At 37.7% G+C, this 16,719-nt stretch overlaps 1 protein-coding gene across 1 annotated transcript in view; it reads right to left on the reverse strand.

Annotated features, from left to right (window-relative positions):
• Positions 1–577: 577 nt before the first annotated feature.
• The window catches only part of LOC125231424 (transcription factor hamlet-like), a 126,553-nt gene continuing 110,411 nt past the window's right edge, over positions 578–16,719 (reverse strand). The window contains exon 3 of the mRNA XM_048136878.1: positions 578–3,298. Coding sequence (XP_047992835.1) covers positions 2,505–3,278 — 774 coding nt within the window. The 5' untranslated portion in view covers positions 3,279–3,298 and the 3' untranslated portion in view covers positions 578–2,504. The remainder of the gene's footprint in view (positions 3,299–16,719) is intronic.

Raw genomic sequence — 16,719 nt, forward strand, 5'->3', positions numbered from 1 at the left:
AAAATAATTGTATTATGTATAGAGGACACAGTTCAGATAAGAAAGCACATCAAATATTTTATATTTTATGTTGTGTAGGTAAATTACATATTTAATGATATTGAGATTCATATTATCTTTTTCTTCTATGACAATTTGATATGTTTTCTCTGAAGAAGAACGACGTATTATTAAGCAATAATATAATTTATTGAAATTGATTTCCATAGAGTACCTAGTCTGTTCATATTCTTTGATGAATACTTTTGCATGTTAAATTGTATGTTGTTATTTAATGCATGTTAATTATAAGATGTAATGTTTTGAAAAGAAGTTGCCCGCCGAGTTTCTTGCCGGTCCCATAGTGGATACCCCCCTCCCAACTGAGGGGGGACTGAAATCTTCTCGAGGCTGAGGCGTAGGGTTAGAGCCGGCGTAGCTTTATTTGACGTTCATATGCGCATTGTAATATGCCTACTTGAAAAATAAATATTTCATTTTCATTTTCATTTTCAATGTGTTAACCAACTTCTGTTGTTGAATTGGTTTTTTTGCATGGATTCAATGCGGGGTTATTGGGGTAGTAAAAGTAACAAAATATTTTTATAGCTATTTATTTCATTTTGACAAGGTAATCGGTGACCTTTGAACGACTAATAGGTAGGTATCAAAAGTACAAAATGACATCAACATATCTTTACCTCTTAGCACATCCTAGTGATAAGTTAAATAGATTATTTCAGAATGAAAGACATTTGGTACGAGTATACTAGCAGATTAAGGCGCGACAAATTGTGAGAAGTACAAAGTTAAAGGTAACTTCCTCAGTAGGAGCAACTTTGTTTTGGGATTCTGTCAAACACAACAATTTTACAATATTCTTATTTATTGGTGAGAATCGACAACGCCATAGAAGATCACTGCTTTAGTAATTGATATCTAAGGATTGACTTTCAAAAAGGCTTATTTTTCTATGAAAACTACAAGCTGTTTTGGAAAGTCACTTAATAAGATAAATAATAATAGGTATTTAAATTGTATTTTTAGTTAAAACATATACTCTACACTGTATGCATTCTTTACAAAAATTATGAACTTATGGAGTGATAGTGATAGGAAAAACATTATATATAACTCAGTATTTTTAAACAAAATATCAATTTCTGTTTTCATAGACTGTTGTACTGTCATGTTCGAGAGTATCCCAAATTCTTGGAAAAGGAAATAATAACTAGCATTATAAACATCTCAGTAATAACATATGTCAAATGCATATAAATAATATTATATTTAGTCGTTCAGTGAGATTGACAAGGCAGTAAAGGCACATCTAGCCAACTTTATACTCGTAACAATAATAGAGATCTATCTATACCTACTTAAAGGAACGTTTAGATTAGTTCTTTGAGAAACTGCGTCCATAAGGTTTTATGGTGTGTGAGAAAACATGATTATCTTGTCCCAATTTTAACTCAAAAGATAACAATTAAATCACAGATTTATAATCTTAATCTTAATTTGGAGAAAATACCTAAATAGTTTTCTTCGAATGCTGTATAATCTCTTTTTGATAAATTCTTAATTTACAATCTCAAAATATGCTTATAAATCGCGTAATCGTGAAACTTAACGAAGGGCGCGGTGGGCCCTGGATTAAATAATTTACGCAGTAGTAAAGTACATAAAATTCCCAGGTATTAGATAATTTTTAATAACTTTTCTAACATTTTATAAAAATATTTATATCTTTAATAAACAACAAGTTATAATTTTATTGGTAACCGGCGTTTCCTCTCAGACTAATAATACTAATTACCTTATAACGACTAAAGCAAATTTACAAAAAAATACTAACAGTATTCTTACATACATTCAGACAATAACTATATATATTTAAATTGTTATTAAAATATAGCGAACACTCTGGAGGCTTAAAATAACTAGGCAAAATACCTATTTAATGTCTTTCACGACAAGAGCAATTATTTATAAGTACATCTAGTGCGGGTTTGTAAAACCTATAACTCTACCGGTAAATTGATTCGGTAAGGATACTATGTTACTTTGAACGAGAGCTCCACACTATTTACAACACTACCTACACGACGTGATATCACTTCGGAGTACAATTTAAGCCTACATATAGGCCAGTTGCTTCCTAGAAACTAGGTTACAACTTACAGCGATTTCGGAATTACGTCAATAAAATAGGTAACAATCATGTGAATTTTATGACATTAACTAGAAGCAAAGCGTTGACAATTGTTGTATGCTTTCTTAGCTTCTTAATAAAATTAGTGACATGTCTTAGAGAGCCGTTTAAAACATTTCATGTTTGAGAGCATCTAGTTGCTTTGTCGTAATATTAGATATATTTTTACAATTCTTCAAGTCTAGCTTGAAAACACTGGAAGCTTTATTGAGATACAACACACACACCATCAAAAGTTCAGTAAAGTCTACACAAGAGTCATTTGGATGTTTCGACCAGATTATAGTAACAGGTGGATTACGTCGGTCCACTATCAGGTGTGGTCGGCGGCGTTGGCAGCGGCGGCGACGCGACGCGCGGGAGCCACTCGTCCCATAAACGACCTGATCTCCTCAAAGTACGTCTCGTCTGGAGATCTCCGACGGTTATCATCACCATTTTCCGCTTCGTGCTTTTTAAGATGCCTGTCGAGATTAGTTTGTTGTCCAAAGCAGCGGTCACAGTGACGACATCTGAACGGTCGTTCCTTATTATGGATATTTCTTACGTGCCGTTGTAAGTTGGACGATATTGAGAAAGAGCGTTCACAATATTTACAGCGGTAAGGTTGCTCCCCGGTGTGCGTTCTTAGGTGACGAGTAAGATTAGCGCTGCGTGGAAAGGCTTTCCCGCAGTAGGAGCACGTGTAGCGATCCCGTGCTCTCGGCGCACCGGGGCTGGCGGGCACCGGGGGTGCACGAGGGGCGCCCGGGGCGAGCAGGGTCGCCGCCGCGGCCGGCAAGAATGGGTAGCGGCCGAAAGGCGCCGGCAGCGCCAGGGGCAACCGTCGGCAGAATTGGAGCAGGGCCGGATGGGCCGGGTGGGCCGGGTGCGTAGGGTGCGGCGGCGGCGAGGGCGTGATGAGGTTGCAGTTTTCATCCTCGAGACGCTGCGGGCGCTTGTGGGTGACCCTGAGGTCGAGTGGCTCGTCGGCGCGCGGTGAGCCGAGAGGGCTGGAGACATGATCGTGCGGCGAGGTGGGCGGGGAGGCGAGGCGGCGCGGCGCCGCGTGCTTTTCGCGCATGGCGGCCGCTGCGCACGCGCTCATCGGGCTCGTGCGCCACCGACCTGTAACAACAAAACGTACAGCTTTAGTCGACTGTTTATAACGAATAGATGAAGATAAAGAACTTGTTAAAGATGTGTATTTTCAACACCGAAAGTAATGTCGGTACCTATTGAATTTTCGAGACACATTAGCATCCTAAAATATTGGTGAGTTCGCAACTGCAGGCGGGGGTGGTCTGATGGATGCCGGCTCCTACGCTCACCTTCGATGCACACCCACTCTCTTGCGACATCAAAACTGGAGCATTTGCTACCGAAACGGCGATGTTTTTAAGTTAATTATACTCGCAAACTGCATAGCTATTGGAGTTTCGTACTATCACAAATTCTCGCTTTGTGATAAATAAATATTTATGAGTGTAGTTTTACTGGGGCTATTTTATATACCTTGTAGCTATCTGCTTTGCACATACAATGGGAGACTAGTTCCAATAAACTTTATTTTATGTTTTAGGGCGGAGATTGAATATCGAAGAAATTATTCTGAAGGCAACTTAATATTTATGGTGACTCTGGTATTTGGGTAAACTTGATGGACTGCAGAGTGGGTATTGAGTATGCAGTTTCTGATATTTGTCAGAGGACCAGTAAACTATAAATTAAGACGCTAGTTCGGCCTCTTACCTCTACTGCCCACGTATTATCAACGATAATGTTATAACAAAAGTAATATCTACCGATCGTGGTGCAATAAATCGGACGACTTCATTCAAGTGATGGATCGGCGCACGCGTCTCCCACGTACCGTCACGAGCATTGTGTCCCTCCGCCGTGATCTCTTCTAGTGATAATTTCACCTTACATGGATAAACAAGCATTACGTATTCAATACAACCTAATTACACATGATAGATGGACGGGAAAGTGTAATGGAAACGGATGGCCGTGACGGGTGACAACGATAAGATGTCACGATCTCGGAACAGCGCTTTACTCGCAGCTTTGATCAAGTTTCATTCAGTGTTGAAATGCGATTCGATAGGCAAGGTACGATTAAATCCTTAGCTTCCTGCCAGTTTATCGCAGCAATAAATAAGTAGAAAAGCGAGTAAGATACTGATTAACTCATAAATAATGGGGAGAATGATTTATATCCCATCGGGGAGACTGACCTATAATTTATATAATTTGACTATTAGAGTATTAGTTGCTAGAATAGTTGTCGACGCTTAAAGATCTAACAATCTAATACCAAGTTTATTTCGATAAAAACTGCATTGAACAAAGCAATGAAACGGACACCTAATTTTAATTATAAACACAAATTACATTTGTTGTGACCTTGTATTTTTCGAATGAGCAAAACACTGTATGAGCAAACACGTGCTCGATATCCTGCCTTTGATAGAGACACAACAAGTTTACATTCGTTCTTAAATGAGTGATTCAGAGATAGCATCTCAAGCTGTATAAATTGTTAGAGCTTGTCCTGTAACGTCTTAAACGACTGATTTAAAGACAGGATCTTCCGAGTGCTGATACAAATTTGTTCGCTCACGCCTACAACTCGCCAGGCGGCTAATTTGCGCCAAAAGCAGGGGACATAAATCCTTTGAACAAGGGCCGGCTTCGACGTCCGGAACCTTATTTGGAGGGACTCGTGAGCCTTCGCTGCATGTTTATGATTTGTTACCGGAGACCCTAGCCCGCGAGGTGGCCACTTGTGAATGGTGAGGTTTCTGGTCATGCACTCGAATAAGCTACTCTTGTCCGTAAACGGGCAACATTTCTGGACCTGTCGGATTATTTAGACGCCACTGTCATGTAAATTGTTAATATATTTAGTGTGCTTTCTTGTATTTGGTTCCAAACCTGTTGGACTAACGTTTTACTTAGACAGCTTAGTCCAACTATAATATTGTTATGCTATACCAACAATTGTACAAGGAAGATTACGAGTAAAAAGTAAGATTACTGCTTACTTACTGCTTACTGCTAGTCTTTTTCCGCAGACGTTTTGTCTGGTTGCCTTTGGCATAGGCCTCTCCCATATTTCTCTGTCTAGAGCTAGAGAAGTAAGATTAGTCTATATCTATAGTCTATATACCTGTGCATTACCTGTTACTTAATTATACCTATAACATACCATATTTTATAATATACTAGCATTTTGCATACCTAACAAGTACAGTACCTATCAGAGGCATACATTTTTTTATTTTAAGTTGGCAAGATAGTAAGTAAGGTTTATTTATATTACCTACCTTACGTTGGCAAGATCAAACATTACGATACAGTTACAGTAACACACAGTAATATATCGTGATATATGACGATCAGGAACTGAGTATTGGAATCCAATAAGAAAAAATACTCTCATTTCTACTTGAACCGCATAGGCCGGTTGGTTCACTCTTAGATCCATTTCTCTGATTTAATTCGACATTTTCATATTAATGACTGGCTTCCTGTCCATGATACACTTAGCACCTCGTTATATAAATGACCGCTGGCTTAATGTGACTTGGGCATTCAACAGTTGAGTAATTGGTTGATTAAAACTCACAGAAGCCGAATTTATACATTTGTGATCATTAAGCTCAAGTTATAATCAGATATAATTTATAATCCCCGTGTGGTGACGGGTTAAGAATTTCACCACCCCCTTTCTTCCCGTGGGTGTCGTAGAAGTCGACTGTAGGATATGGGTTAAATTGTGGCGTAGGCGAGAGGCTGGCAACCTGTCACTGCAATGTCATAATTTGGATTACTTTCAACCCTTTTTTGCCAAGAGTGGCACTGAAACTTAGTAGTTCATGTGCTCTGCTTACCCCTTTATGGGATACAGGCGTGATTATATGTATGTGCTCCTTATAACTACGATATCGCGATTTTAACCGAGAATACAAATATTTTTGTCTAAGTGGATTTATTTAAGGTACAGATGGGCAGTTTCGTTACGTTATTTTTATTATAATCAGCCGTCTGAAGTTGTTTTTTAATGATTTTTCCGTGTTTAGTCATTTAGTCATAATAATCTGTATTTTGGCCACATCATGTTAGGTCACCCAGGTCTCAAATTCTACATTTTAACCCTACGGTAAAAAAGATTACCTAAGTACAAAAAACCGTTATCAGACATTTTTGTACTTGAAAGAATACCTCAACCACTTTCAACACGAACCCTAAAAAACCAAAGTACCACATATAAGTCGTATAATAACATTAATCCTCCCAGAACTACTCACGCACTTATCTAGCAAAGCTTAATGTATTGAACGAATCCAATACAAGTAGCCGCTATGTTGTGTACAAATGTGGCCAGCGATTAGGACACATTAGTGCGCATCACGACTACCATCCACTAATTACTCGTAATTAACGATCTTCGGGAGCGTGACGCGGGGGGCGGGGCTGTATGTTAATAGTCGACGACCAATGAGCGCCGCGACCCGCCTAGTGATATATTAGCATTTGAATCGCTTATCGACTACTCACTTTCACAACCTTACTTACTCGCCTCCCGCACATTTCAAATGTATACCGTAATACTAAGGTATCATAGTAGCGTTTCCGATTATGTAATCGATTTAGATGTGAGCTTGTAAAGGTTATCGGTTCTTGGACGATAGAAACTGTGGACTCGTCTCGCTGGTTCGTTATGTAAATATTTAAATAAATTATAGTGTTTTGCGTTAACGTTGGAATGTAAATTCAGGTGTTAGGTATTTCGAAGCGTGTTCGATGTTGATGGAGCTTGTACGAAGATTTTATGTAGGTATTTATTAAATGTTGCCTATTTTTTACTTACATTTAAGTATAACTATGATGCAATTTAAATGTAACTCTTATATAAGAGTGAATTAACTACCTGCAGTATCTGTATTAAATTGAAAGTTTTAAACATATTTATTAATAGTTATTATTATTTTTATACTAGGCGGGCTGCTGGTATTTCAAAATTTGCTGTAAATATACCACTAAGCGAGATAAATCTTGGTTGCCCTACACATTTGCAAAACAGACAGATCTGCGTAGTGAAACACGGTACAAAGATCCATGTTTCAAAACGCACGGAATTCAGTACTTTAAATGTGCTAAAGATAAATATCTTCATTTATCTACTAACACTATGTATTTAAAGAGTAATTCCATGTCTATATCGACAGTTGCTACTGAGAACCGATTGGTTGTATCTGCTAGTTAGACATGTTGGTTAAAGAACCTTATGGTATTGAGCAAAAGAATCGATTTTGATAGTTGTTTCATAAAACGAGAATTAAACCATAGTCAAAATGGTGTTCTCGGTATGCTTGATATTGCTTGCAGTTTGCAGTATTGAAGCTTGGTATTAACATCTAGCTTTATTTTGTGACTAAAGCCGCTGAATATTATTAATAAATACTTAAGAGTCATACAAATTAGCAGTTATTATAAAAAAGCTGCTTTCATGAAAATTTAGGTATTCAAAATTAAAAGCGCAGAAAAAATAGTAATTTGTTTTGATTTACACGGGGAAAAATTGTTATTTTACCGCATGTGCCAATATTGATATCCGAGCAAGCGAACGATAACAACCAATTATTCAATTTTCTAATCTTGATAGATACATAGTATCAACATGTAAACATAACAGCTGCGTTAGATGCCGTTTATATACTTGAGGCGTCGGATTGGGTAAACACAGAGCGTATGAGTTAATTTAGTAAGCGAGCGAACGGTAAACCACCAATGAGGCGCGTTCCGCGCGCGCGCCCGCGTGACGTATGGGCGGCGCGTGCGCATCCATAGTTCATACCTAAACTAAACACTTAATAGTTGCTCGAGTGTGTAGTGGTACAAAAAATGGTTTAGTTTATAAATGTAGTACTTAGTAGAAAATAGTACATTAAGTTTTTCAGTACAGATGGCTCTCCGAAGTTTCGACCTGACAAGAAATGACACGCTTCTCGTACTAGTGCGAAAAAAAGCACCATCTGTGGCATCTGAAATAGTACATTACGATACAAGTGCGTAAAAAAAGGAAGTTCGAAACGAGTGGCGATAAATTAAAACACGACCGAAGGGAAAAGCACCATTAGTGGTATCTGTACTGACGTTTTTCAGTACAGATGAAGTTTCGACCTGGTATATAAGAACACTTCTCGCACTTATTGAAAAGTATATTGTGTAAAAGAACAGGTTTTTTTTTATTAGCACAAAGCGAAGGAATTATTCCTTTAAGGGATTTCTTTCAGTTTACCTACTTTACATTTGTGATATCCCGTTAATTTGAATAATGCTGTCAAAGTCAGAAATAGACAATGTTAATTTTGATATCTATGGAAAGTTGTGTTTTTCTTTACAGTTTATCCCCCTGTAAATACATACATACACGTATCGATCAAACCTTATGGGAATGTGCTATAATATTGTCATAGAATTATGTATTTATAACACTCCAATGGCATGTACCCATGACTACTGTATATGTTTAGGCAAATATAAATTGAATTGAATATATAAAGTGCTACGTAGGTAATTATAAGAGTAAATGCTAGTATGTAAATGGTGTTTAATTTATGTAAATGGCTATCAGAGTGGCCAGTGAGGTGCGTTTCAGTTTATGCACTGCTGCACTGCACATCATAAACGTTCAAACTGTTTATTACCGCCGTGCGATATCTGGGCGTGGCTAATGCACATATCTTGTAGGCAATGAAAATTTAATTCAATTTAATTTTAATTGTTAATGGACGTATAAGTAAGTGGTAAGTATCGAAGGTATAGTTATCTTAAAATATGAAATTAGAATACATTTCATCATAATTATGTTTATTACATTTTATTTTCTATTATCGTCCTATGAGGTATTTACCCTGAGGTCAACTACTATACACATGATTATGATTTAATGTTTGGTAACACGTTCATATTCTAAGGTTCGGCCAAATACATATTATACATAAGTATTGGTAATTATTTACAACTTACAACACCCTAAGGGAATAAAAAACAAAAGTTTGTGCAATGTATCGCCAGCACAGACCAACCCCTATAGACATCTATTACAAGACGACTCGCGGTAGCCTTCCTAGTATTTGCACTGATATAATGCCCGATCAGTTTAACAGACCCGAAAGCAACAAAAAAATTGGAAAAGGGTATTTTGATGCCTTAAAGATGTCCACTGTAGTGTGAAATGGTGTGGAAAGGTAACAAGAAGCCTAAAAACAGACGGCATTACATTCCACAAATAAGTCATATTTATAATTTATTCAAGCCGGCATAGGTCAAAAGTTACGCGTCAGTAGAGGGACAGCAATGTCCCTTTTCATCTATCGCCAGACAAAACGTAACACATGCACCCCAAACACTGGTGACTCGTATCGCGAACCAAATATACAAGACTGCCACTCTATAGGAGGTTCTCTGTGATCGCCAGACAAACGTAATGAGTTTTGCATTTATAATGAAAAATCCCATATTAGTGATGTCGAACAACATACTGGCCGTTTATTAGGTCAGGTCGAGCATGTTCTCAAATCTGCGCTAGCAATCTCGTAAGTCACATACTGGCATTCCGTGTCATATTCTCTCACGCGAGCGCGGCCGGAGCAGATTCACACGGCGGCGACTTTTTTTAGACGGCCCAGTATCGACAACTACGATGTTTGATTTATTTCACATCACTATTTTAGGAAACGAGCCCGACATCTACCTTATGGCCAGATATGAAATTGCTCTCCGATATATGAGCTCAATGGCTGGACTATTTAGATGGATTGATTAGGCACTAGCCGGCTGGTGATCCGACTTGCGACCTCGCCACTATATCTTTCATGTTTTATTGCCCATCTTGTCTTAAATAAATAATAGTTTTTCATCTCATAATGCTGGCTTACTGGTACCATCTACGTCTTGAAGTGTAATCTTTAAACTCGTTATTCGATTTCATACTGTCTTGTATTCTAAAGTCGCCAATAAAATGTAACATTGCGTTGATAATTAATAATCTAATCGATTTCTCACTTCCTTTATGGGCCAATCACAACGGAATGCTATGTATTTTAGAATGGACGTTTACAAGACGGGCCGAATCTGACCAATCGCGTATTGGTTTGCGCGCAGGCGCACTTATGACGACTATGTTGTGAATAAAATGGCTGATTGCCGCCACGTGGGAACGAGGGCGATGCTTGACGTGGGAACGCCCGAAATAAGGACTTTTTTCTTCGTAGATATCTATAGCTTGGTTTTCTTTAATAAGGTAATTACGAAGTTGGAAGTGCAAAGCGAACTAACTGATTTACAACTTGGTAAATGCTTCAAAAGAAAATAAAATGTATTGCTATCTTAGCTGAATAAAAAGATCCTCCATTCGCAGAGATGTCAAAGCTTGTCAAGTAAAATGCAGTGTGATTTGTTGTAACAAAGATTCAATTCCAACGGAACATGAGACCTTTTTATAGGTCTCCTAGTAAAATATATGAAAGCAAAATACCAATAAAATTTAATAGCCACTATCTAGAGAGACTAAAGATGTGATACATTGCATGACAAACAAAAACACGGGCTGTCTTTAGAACTGATTTGATTTTCTAGTAGCATTTAAAGGGTTGAACCAGCGCACGCGTCTCGTCGCGCCTCGCAGTTTCGCAAGATCCACTCTCGGGTGAACTAATAAACTCGCTCAACACCGGACTACTTGAACACTTCAAATTGTAATTGCTATTTAATCGAGATTCTATTGCACTTTAAATGATAATATTTTGTGGGAATCGGTAAAACGTCGAGAAGTTGAGCGACGGATGTACGTAAAAGGTGTTTAAATGGGTCTATCTAGATTATGTGTATAAATGAACATAAATAAAAATATAGACCCCTGACAAATAAATAAAAATATAGAATCCTGGTAAGGGCATTTATTTGTGTGACGAGCACAGATATTTATTCCTAAGTCATGGATGTTTTCTATGTATATAAGTATTTATATATTATACATATTATATCGTTGTCAGAGTAGTCACAACACAAGCCTTCTTGGGCTTATCGTGGGCCTCAGTCAATCTGTGTAAGAATGTCCTATAATATTTATTTATTTTATTTTTATTTTATAGAGTGAGGACGGAAATATTTTATGAATTGCCATAAAATGTTAATTATGTACTTAAACGAATTTAAAAATAATACCAGTGTATGTAAAGGCGGGGTGTCGCTCTCTTGAGAAATGGAAATTGAACGCGAGAACGCTATATTTATAGTGAGTAACCCGCTTAAAAATTTTTAAATATAAACGAAGTCATTTTTTGTTTCAGGTACTTAATTGAAATAATTTTATCGTCCTTTACCATAATCAACTTTACCTATCAGAAGAAGCTCTACGTATACCTACATTAAGGTACGTATACATACCTAAATATTAGAAATAATTGAGAAGATACCTACAAAAATAAATCGATAGCTATATTTGCATAAGCAAAGCAAAAGCAAATATGAATGAAAACATATCCCATAATGGAATTATCAGCACTCGACTTTAAAGTTATCTCGTACCATACAATGTGCATAACATTTGCATTGTGTAAATATTCTCCCCGTAATCTATGAAATTCAATACACGAGCTGGCTGTCCGATAATTTATAGTGCACCATTAGAGGGCACGTATAGCCTGTGAAGGCATTTCATTTGAATTGGAGATTGGGATTTGCGCGACTTGTCCAGTATTAAAATGATGTATCGCTGTTTGATTAGAACGGGCAGAGGCGCGCGCGTGGGCCCGGCTGGCTAGCCTATAGCCTATAGAAGTACACAAATAAAACCTAATGGAATGATAATACGACCCAAGGTACGTTTGGTACGCGTCTTTGTGAATGACACGGTATGTAAGCTTGGGCGATAGGCTTGTAGGCCCGCGCGGTGAGTGGTCGCCAGAGATGGCATGGTTCCATGTGGGGATACCTAATGCCTTCCCAAACTTGCAACCATAAGGAGACTTGTAGAACACAATTCCAATTAAAGTGAAATAAATATCGTACACTAATGAAAAAGTGACAACATCCATTGGTAGCCGAGGCGGAATCGAACCGCATCTTGAAATACATAGGTATTAGGTGCCTACTGTGACTACTTATAGAAGACACAAATAAAAAATATTTTATAAGATAATTAGATTGGTCCTTAATTGGTCATAATCGTTACATTTAAAAAGCCAGTAAATTCTGATCATAATATGCAGGCAAATACAAAAGACGTGCTTTTTGGATCATATAAATATAATGGGTAGTCATACGAAAATAATCTCTCCAAAATCGAAACCATCTAGGTACTATATATTTTTTTTAGCCTGCCTTAGTGTCCCACTGCTGGGCAAAGGCCTCCCCTCTCTTCCTCCACTCGACCCTATCACTCGCATTTCCCCACCAGTTGGGATAAAAAATTTCCAGGTCGTCGCACCATCTCCTTTTTGGTCTGCCTGAACCCCGACCTACACCATCTATGGTAGTCCGTAGGTCCCACTAGGTACTATATAAACATCGCAAATTATGTAATCAGTTTATTCAGATGAAATACTAATAAGTACTTGTTTAAGTAGTTTAGTGTAGTGTAACATTGTAAAAGTACGAGTACATTATCAATATGCTCACCTTCAACGCGTAGGTGGCGCTAGTATCTCCCCTCCATTAGCGCCTTCGTGAATTTTATTAGACGTCCCCTTCATAAATAATGTAAACACGAGACGGACAGTATAAGCTATTCGTTTGCAGAGGTGTAAATCCGCTGTCGATATGTTTCTTACAATGTTGGCGGTTCTATTAATGTAGACGAAAAAGGAAATGTCTAAAAGTTTATTTGCACTTATGGCTTCATAAAATGTAGCTTTTTAAAATATCTATGCTGTCCCGTGTGGTGAAGGGCTAAAAATTTCACCACCCTTTCCCAGCCGTCGGTGTTGTAGAAGTCTATTATGGGATATACATAGGTTTCATCGTGGTGTGGGCTATGGGTTAGCAACCTTACTGCAATAGGACAATTTCGTTTTTTTTCAACTCTTAGCAATTAAACAATTCCTAAGAGTAGCATTGAAATTTGGGCAGTTTCATCTGAACTTTTGAGAATACATGCTTCCGTTTTCTTTTACACACCTTTATCTGCTAAGAGTGACACTAAAATTTGAGCAGTTTTGTATGCTCATTTGAAATACATGGGTAAGTTTTTATAAATTTAAGATGACTTACAAAAACAACAATAAAACGTCGAGCCTCCGTTGCCAACGCACAACGTCAGTCAAGTTATATAAGCCCACTTAAGCTGCATAAAAAAAATGCCGATCTGTTACGCAGGAGTAATTTATGCAAAAACAAATGAAGTAAGCTTTATGACCTGCTGCGGTCTCCAAATATTACGATAATTAGATCTGATTAGTACAACGTGAACGGAACTGGTTTGGGCATACTCGTTCACCGTTCTGTATTATTTGGTTATGAAATTGATAACGCTTAATTGAATAATAATTAGGGTCATATGTGGAACGTTGTTATAAGGCAGAGTGCAGACTTGTAGCCGACAAATTATGTATCTAAGTTTAAAAAAAAACCTAGTCATAATACGCAATTATCTCTTGCGATGTTTATCTCAGTTTTAACAAGCAAATAAAAATACTTACCCCTTATTCATAAACGTTCACTAAAGTTATCAAGCCGATAAAGTTAGTTTATCCCTTTCTATCACACCAATACGTCGGAAAGGGATAAACGAACTTTATCGGCGTGATAACTTTAGTGAATGTTTATGAATAAGGGGGTTAACCTTTACACGAAATAAACTCATAAATTGGCACATTTTACAGTGAGATGCAAAACATCCATACCATAAAGAAATTTCAGTCATAAAGTGGATTTGCAGTTGCACTATCTTAGAGAGGTATTGCAGAATATATCTCATCAATCATCATAGTGTATCGTCATCATAGGGTAGGATGGGGTAGCGGTGGAGTCAAATTTCGTGGTTTCAGCGATATAAGGAGACGTATATGCTTAGAAATATCCCGATATGGCGAATTTTACAATTTGCCTGCATTAAATTCAGTAAGTAACAATGGACATGACAGAAAAATATTATAATAAGTATTGTATGTAGGTATATTCTGGCCGAATGGTGCTGTAACCTTCATATTCAAACCTCATCAATCAGTACACGTCTTCATCTCTTTTTTGTACGTACAACTAATACCGACCCGAGCATGTGTTCTAAGCCTTATATCCATCGGTCTATATATTCGTCGCCCGCGGCCGAGGCTGGCCGGATGCGGCAGGTGTCACAGATTATCACGTACTCCGCATGTAGTTTACGCCCGTGTAATTACACGTTGGACGAGTGAAAGTGAGCCTGTCAGATTATGTAGCCTTCCCGATTTAGGATTAAGTGATTTTTGTTCTGCACATCCGATTCGTAGGAAATTGACTTGAACTGGTTTGCGGAGTCTATGATTTTGAGATATCACTAATCGATCGATATTGATTTGCCATGTAGGCAATCGATCAGTCAAATTGTGATGTCTTGTAGAAGTCAAAAGCGTAAGTATTGGATCACGCTTTACCAAGTCGTAGGTTGGCAAGGATTATATCAAACGTTACCTACGTTCATGCATCTAAAGCTGCGTTTACACTTAGTTTTCTGAGCGAGCATTTGTTCGTTCGTGCGCAGATGAAAACACCTGACTTCCATACCACTAGAGGTGCACAAACCAACGAATGCTTGCAAGGAATTCTTCAGAACACTCAAATAATAACCTAACCACAAAATTAAAATTTTGAAAAAAACCCTGACATAGTGGACAGATTTTCATGAAACATGTCTAATTCAAAGAACACTTCCGACTAACTCAGCTTTCAAACAAAAACAAACAAATCTAAATCGGTTCATCCGTTCGGTAGCTACGTATGCCACAGACAGACACACACCCAGACAGACAGACAGACAGACGGACAGACAGACAGACAAACAGACAACAGACACGTCAAAATGACCTATAACACCCCGTCGATTCTGCGTAGGGGGTTAAAAACGAAGCTTAACAAGATATTGAAACATACCTACTTACAGTTAGGAAGTAAATTATGTAGAGAAAAGCGATAAAGGTCGGTACCAAGTATATCTTGACGTTATAATTTTTTGCTATCATCATAATCATAAGCCATAACGCCGTACAAAAAGGCTATACCACATTTTAATGGTTTCAATGCAACGTTTTATTCCTAATTGGGTAAAAACGGATATTATTTATAGCAGTAAAATTTTTATTAGTACGGCGAATGAGCGCGAGATTCAGAGAGCATTCTTGGCCATTTGTGCACTATGTTCCGCCCGCGGCGTCGGTTGATGTAATGTCGTTCGATCGTTATTTGACACTTTAATTACTAGTTATTAAGTAGCAGGTGTGGAATGTTAATATCATAAAAATTAATAAGGTTGTAATTTATCAATATGAACTAGTTGACAATAACTTTGTATTTTATGAGATTTTAATTATCTTTTATCTGTGGTAGGTGAGTATAAAGAATGACGACGATCTCAAAAATATCATCTTTTTGTAATTTTTGGAGCCACAATTTTTTGTCTTACCCGTTAAAGAGTAAATCACCGGATTAGACCCTTTCAGTGGTCGATATGATAATCATATCCTCGTCCTGATCAATGTGATTTATAAAGGACATATTACATTTTTTGGAACATAAATTAAAAACCTGGGGGGCGATTTTTGAAACTCACATACGGGATTTTGTCACTAAAAGACCGGTTGAAAACGGTGACTTGCTTATTATTTTCAGTGACAATTTTCTGAATTTGAACGCGTGAGATTCAGAAATCGGCCCCATGGGTAGGCAAAAAATAGCTATTTTTTTTAATGTTTTGCCTAAATCGTGATACTAAGGAAAATATACCCTATTTATTTAATAATTTGGTTTTAGTTTCAATGGCTCAAACTGTATATGGTGGGCAGGACGAGGCTATAGCGTTTATGAATAGAAGAACATCAGTAACAGTTAAATTATAAACCATTTATACTACTAAATAAGTAAAATTCTTTATACTCAACTTTCCATTTTCCATCGGCACGACATCTCAAGAACCTCCACTATTATGAGCCGGCAAGGATACACACATGAATATGGCCTTCCACGTGCTCCAGTTATAGCCGATGGTAATGAAGCGGTTAGCATTGTTCCTGAGGATCACAGCTGACCCTGCGCATACGCATTAATTCATATGCGACGTAATTGTAGCAACGATATCAATTTATATGGATTAGACATCTCATACGGTGCCGAACGTTTATTTGACGCCGATGAATCGGCACCATTCGTAGGCTATGTCTTTAAGAAGGAATATAAATTGCTAAAATCTTTCGGGTTATTCAGGCCCACGGTGTACGAGTATGTATATGGTGTCCCAAAACTAAATATGAGACATGAAGGGAAAATAATGACATGGGGTAATA

This window comes from Leguminivora glycinivorella, chromosome 11 (assembly GCF_023078275.1).
Source record: "Leguminivora glycinivorella isolate SPB_JAAS2020 chromosome 11, LegGlyc_1.1, whole genome shotgun sequence".
Lineage (NCBI taxonomy): Eukaryota > Metazoa > Arthropoda > Insecta > Lepidoptera > Tortricidae > Leguminivora > Leguminivora glycinivorella.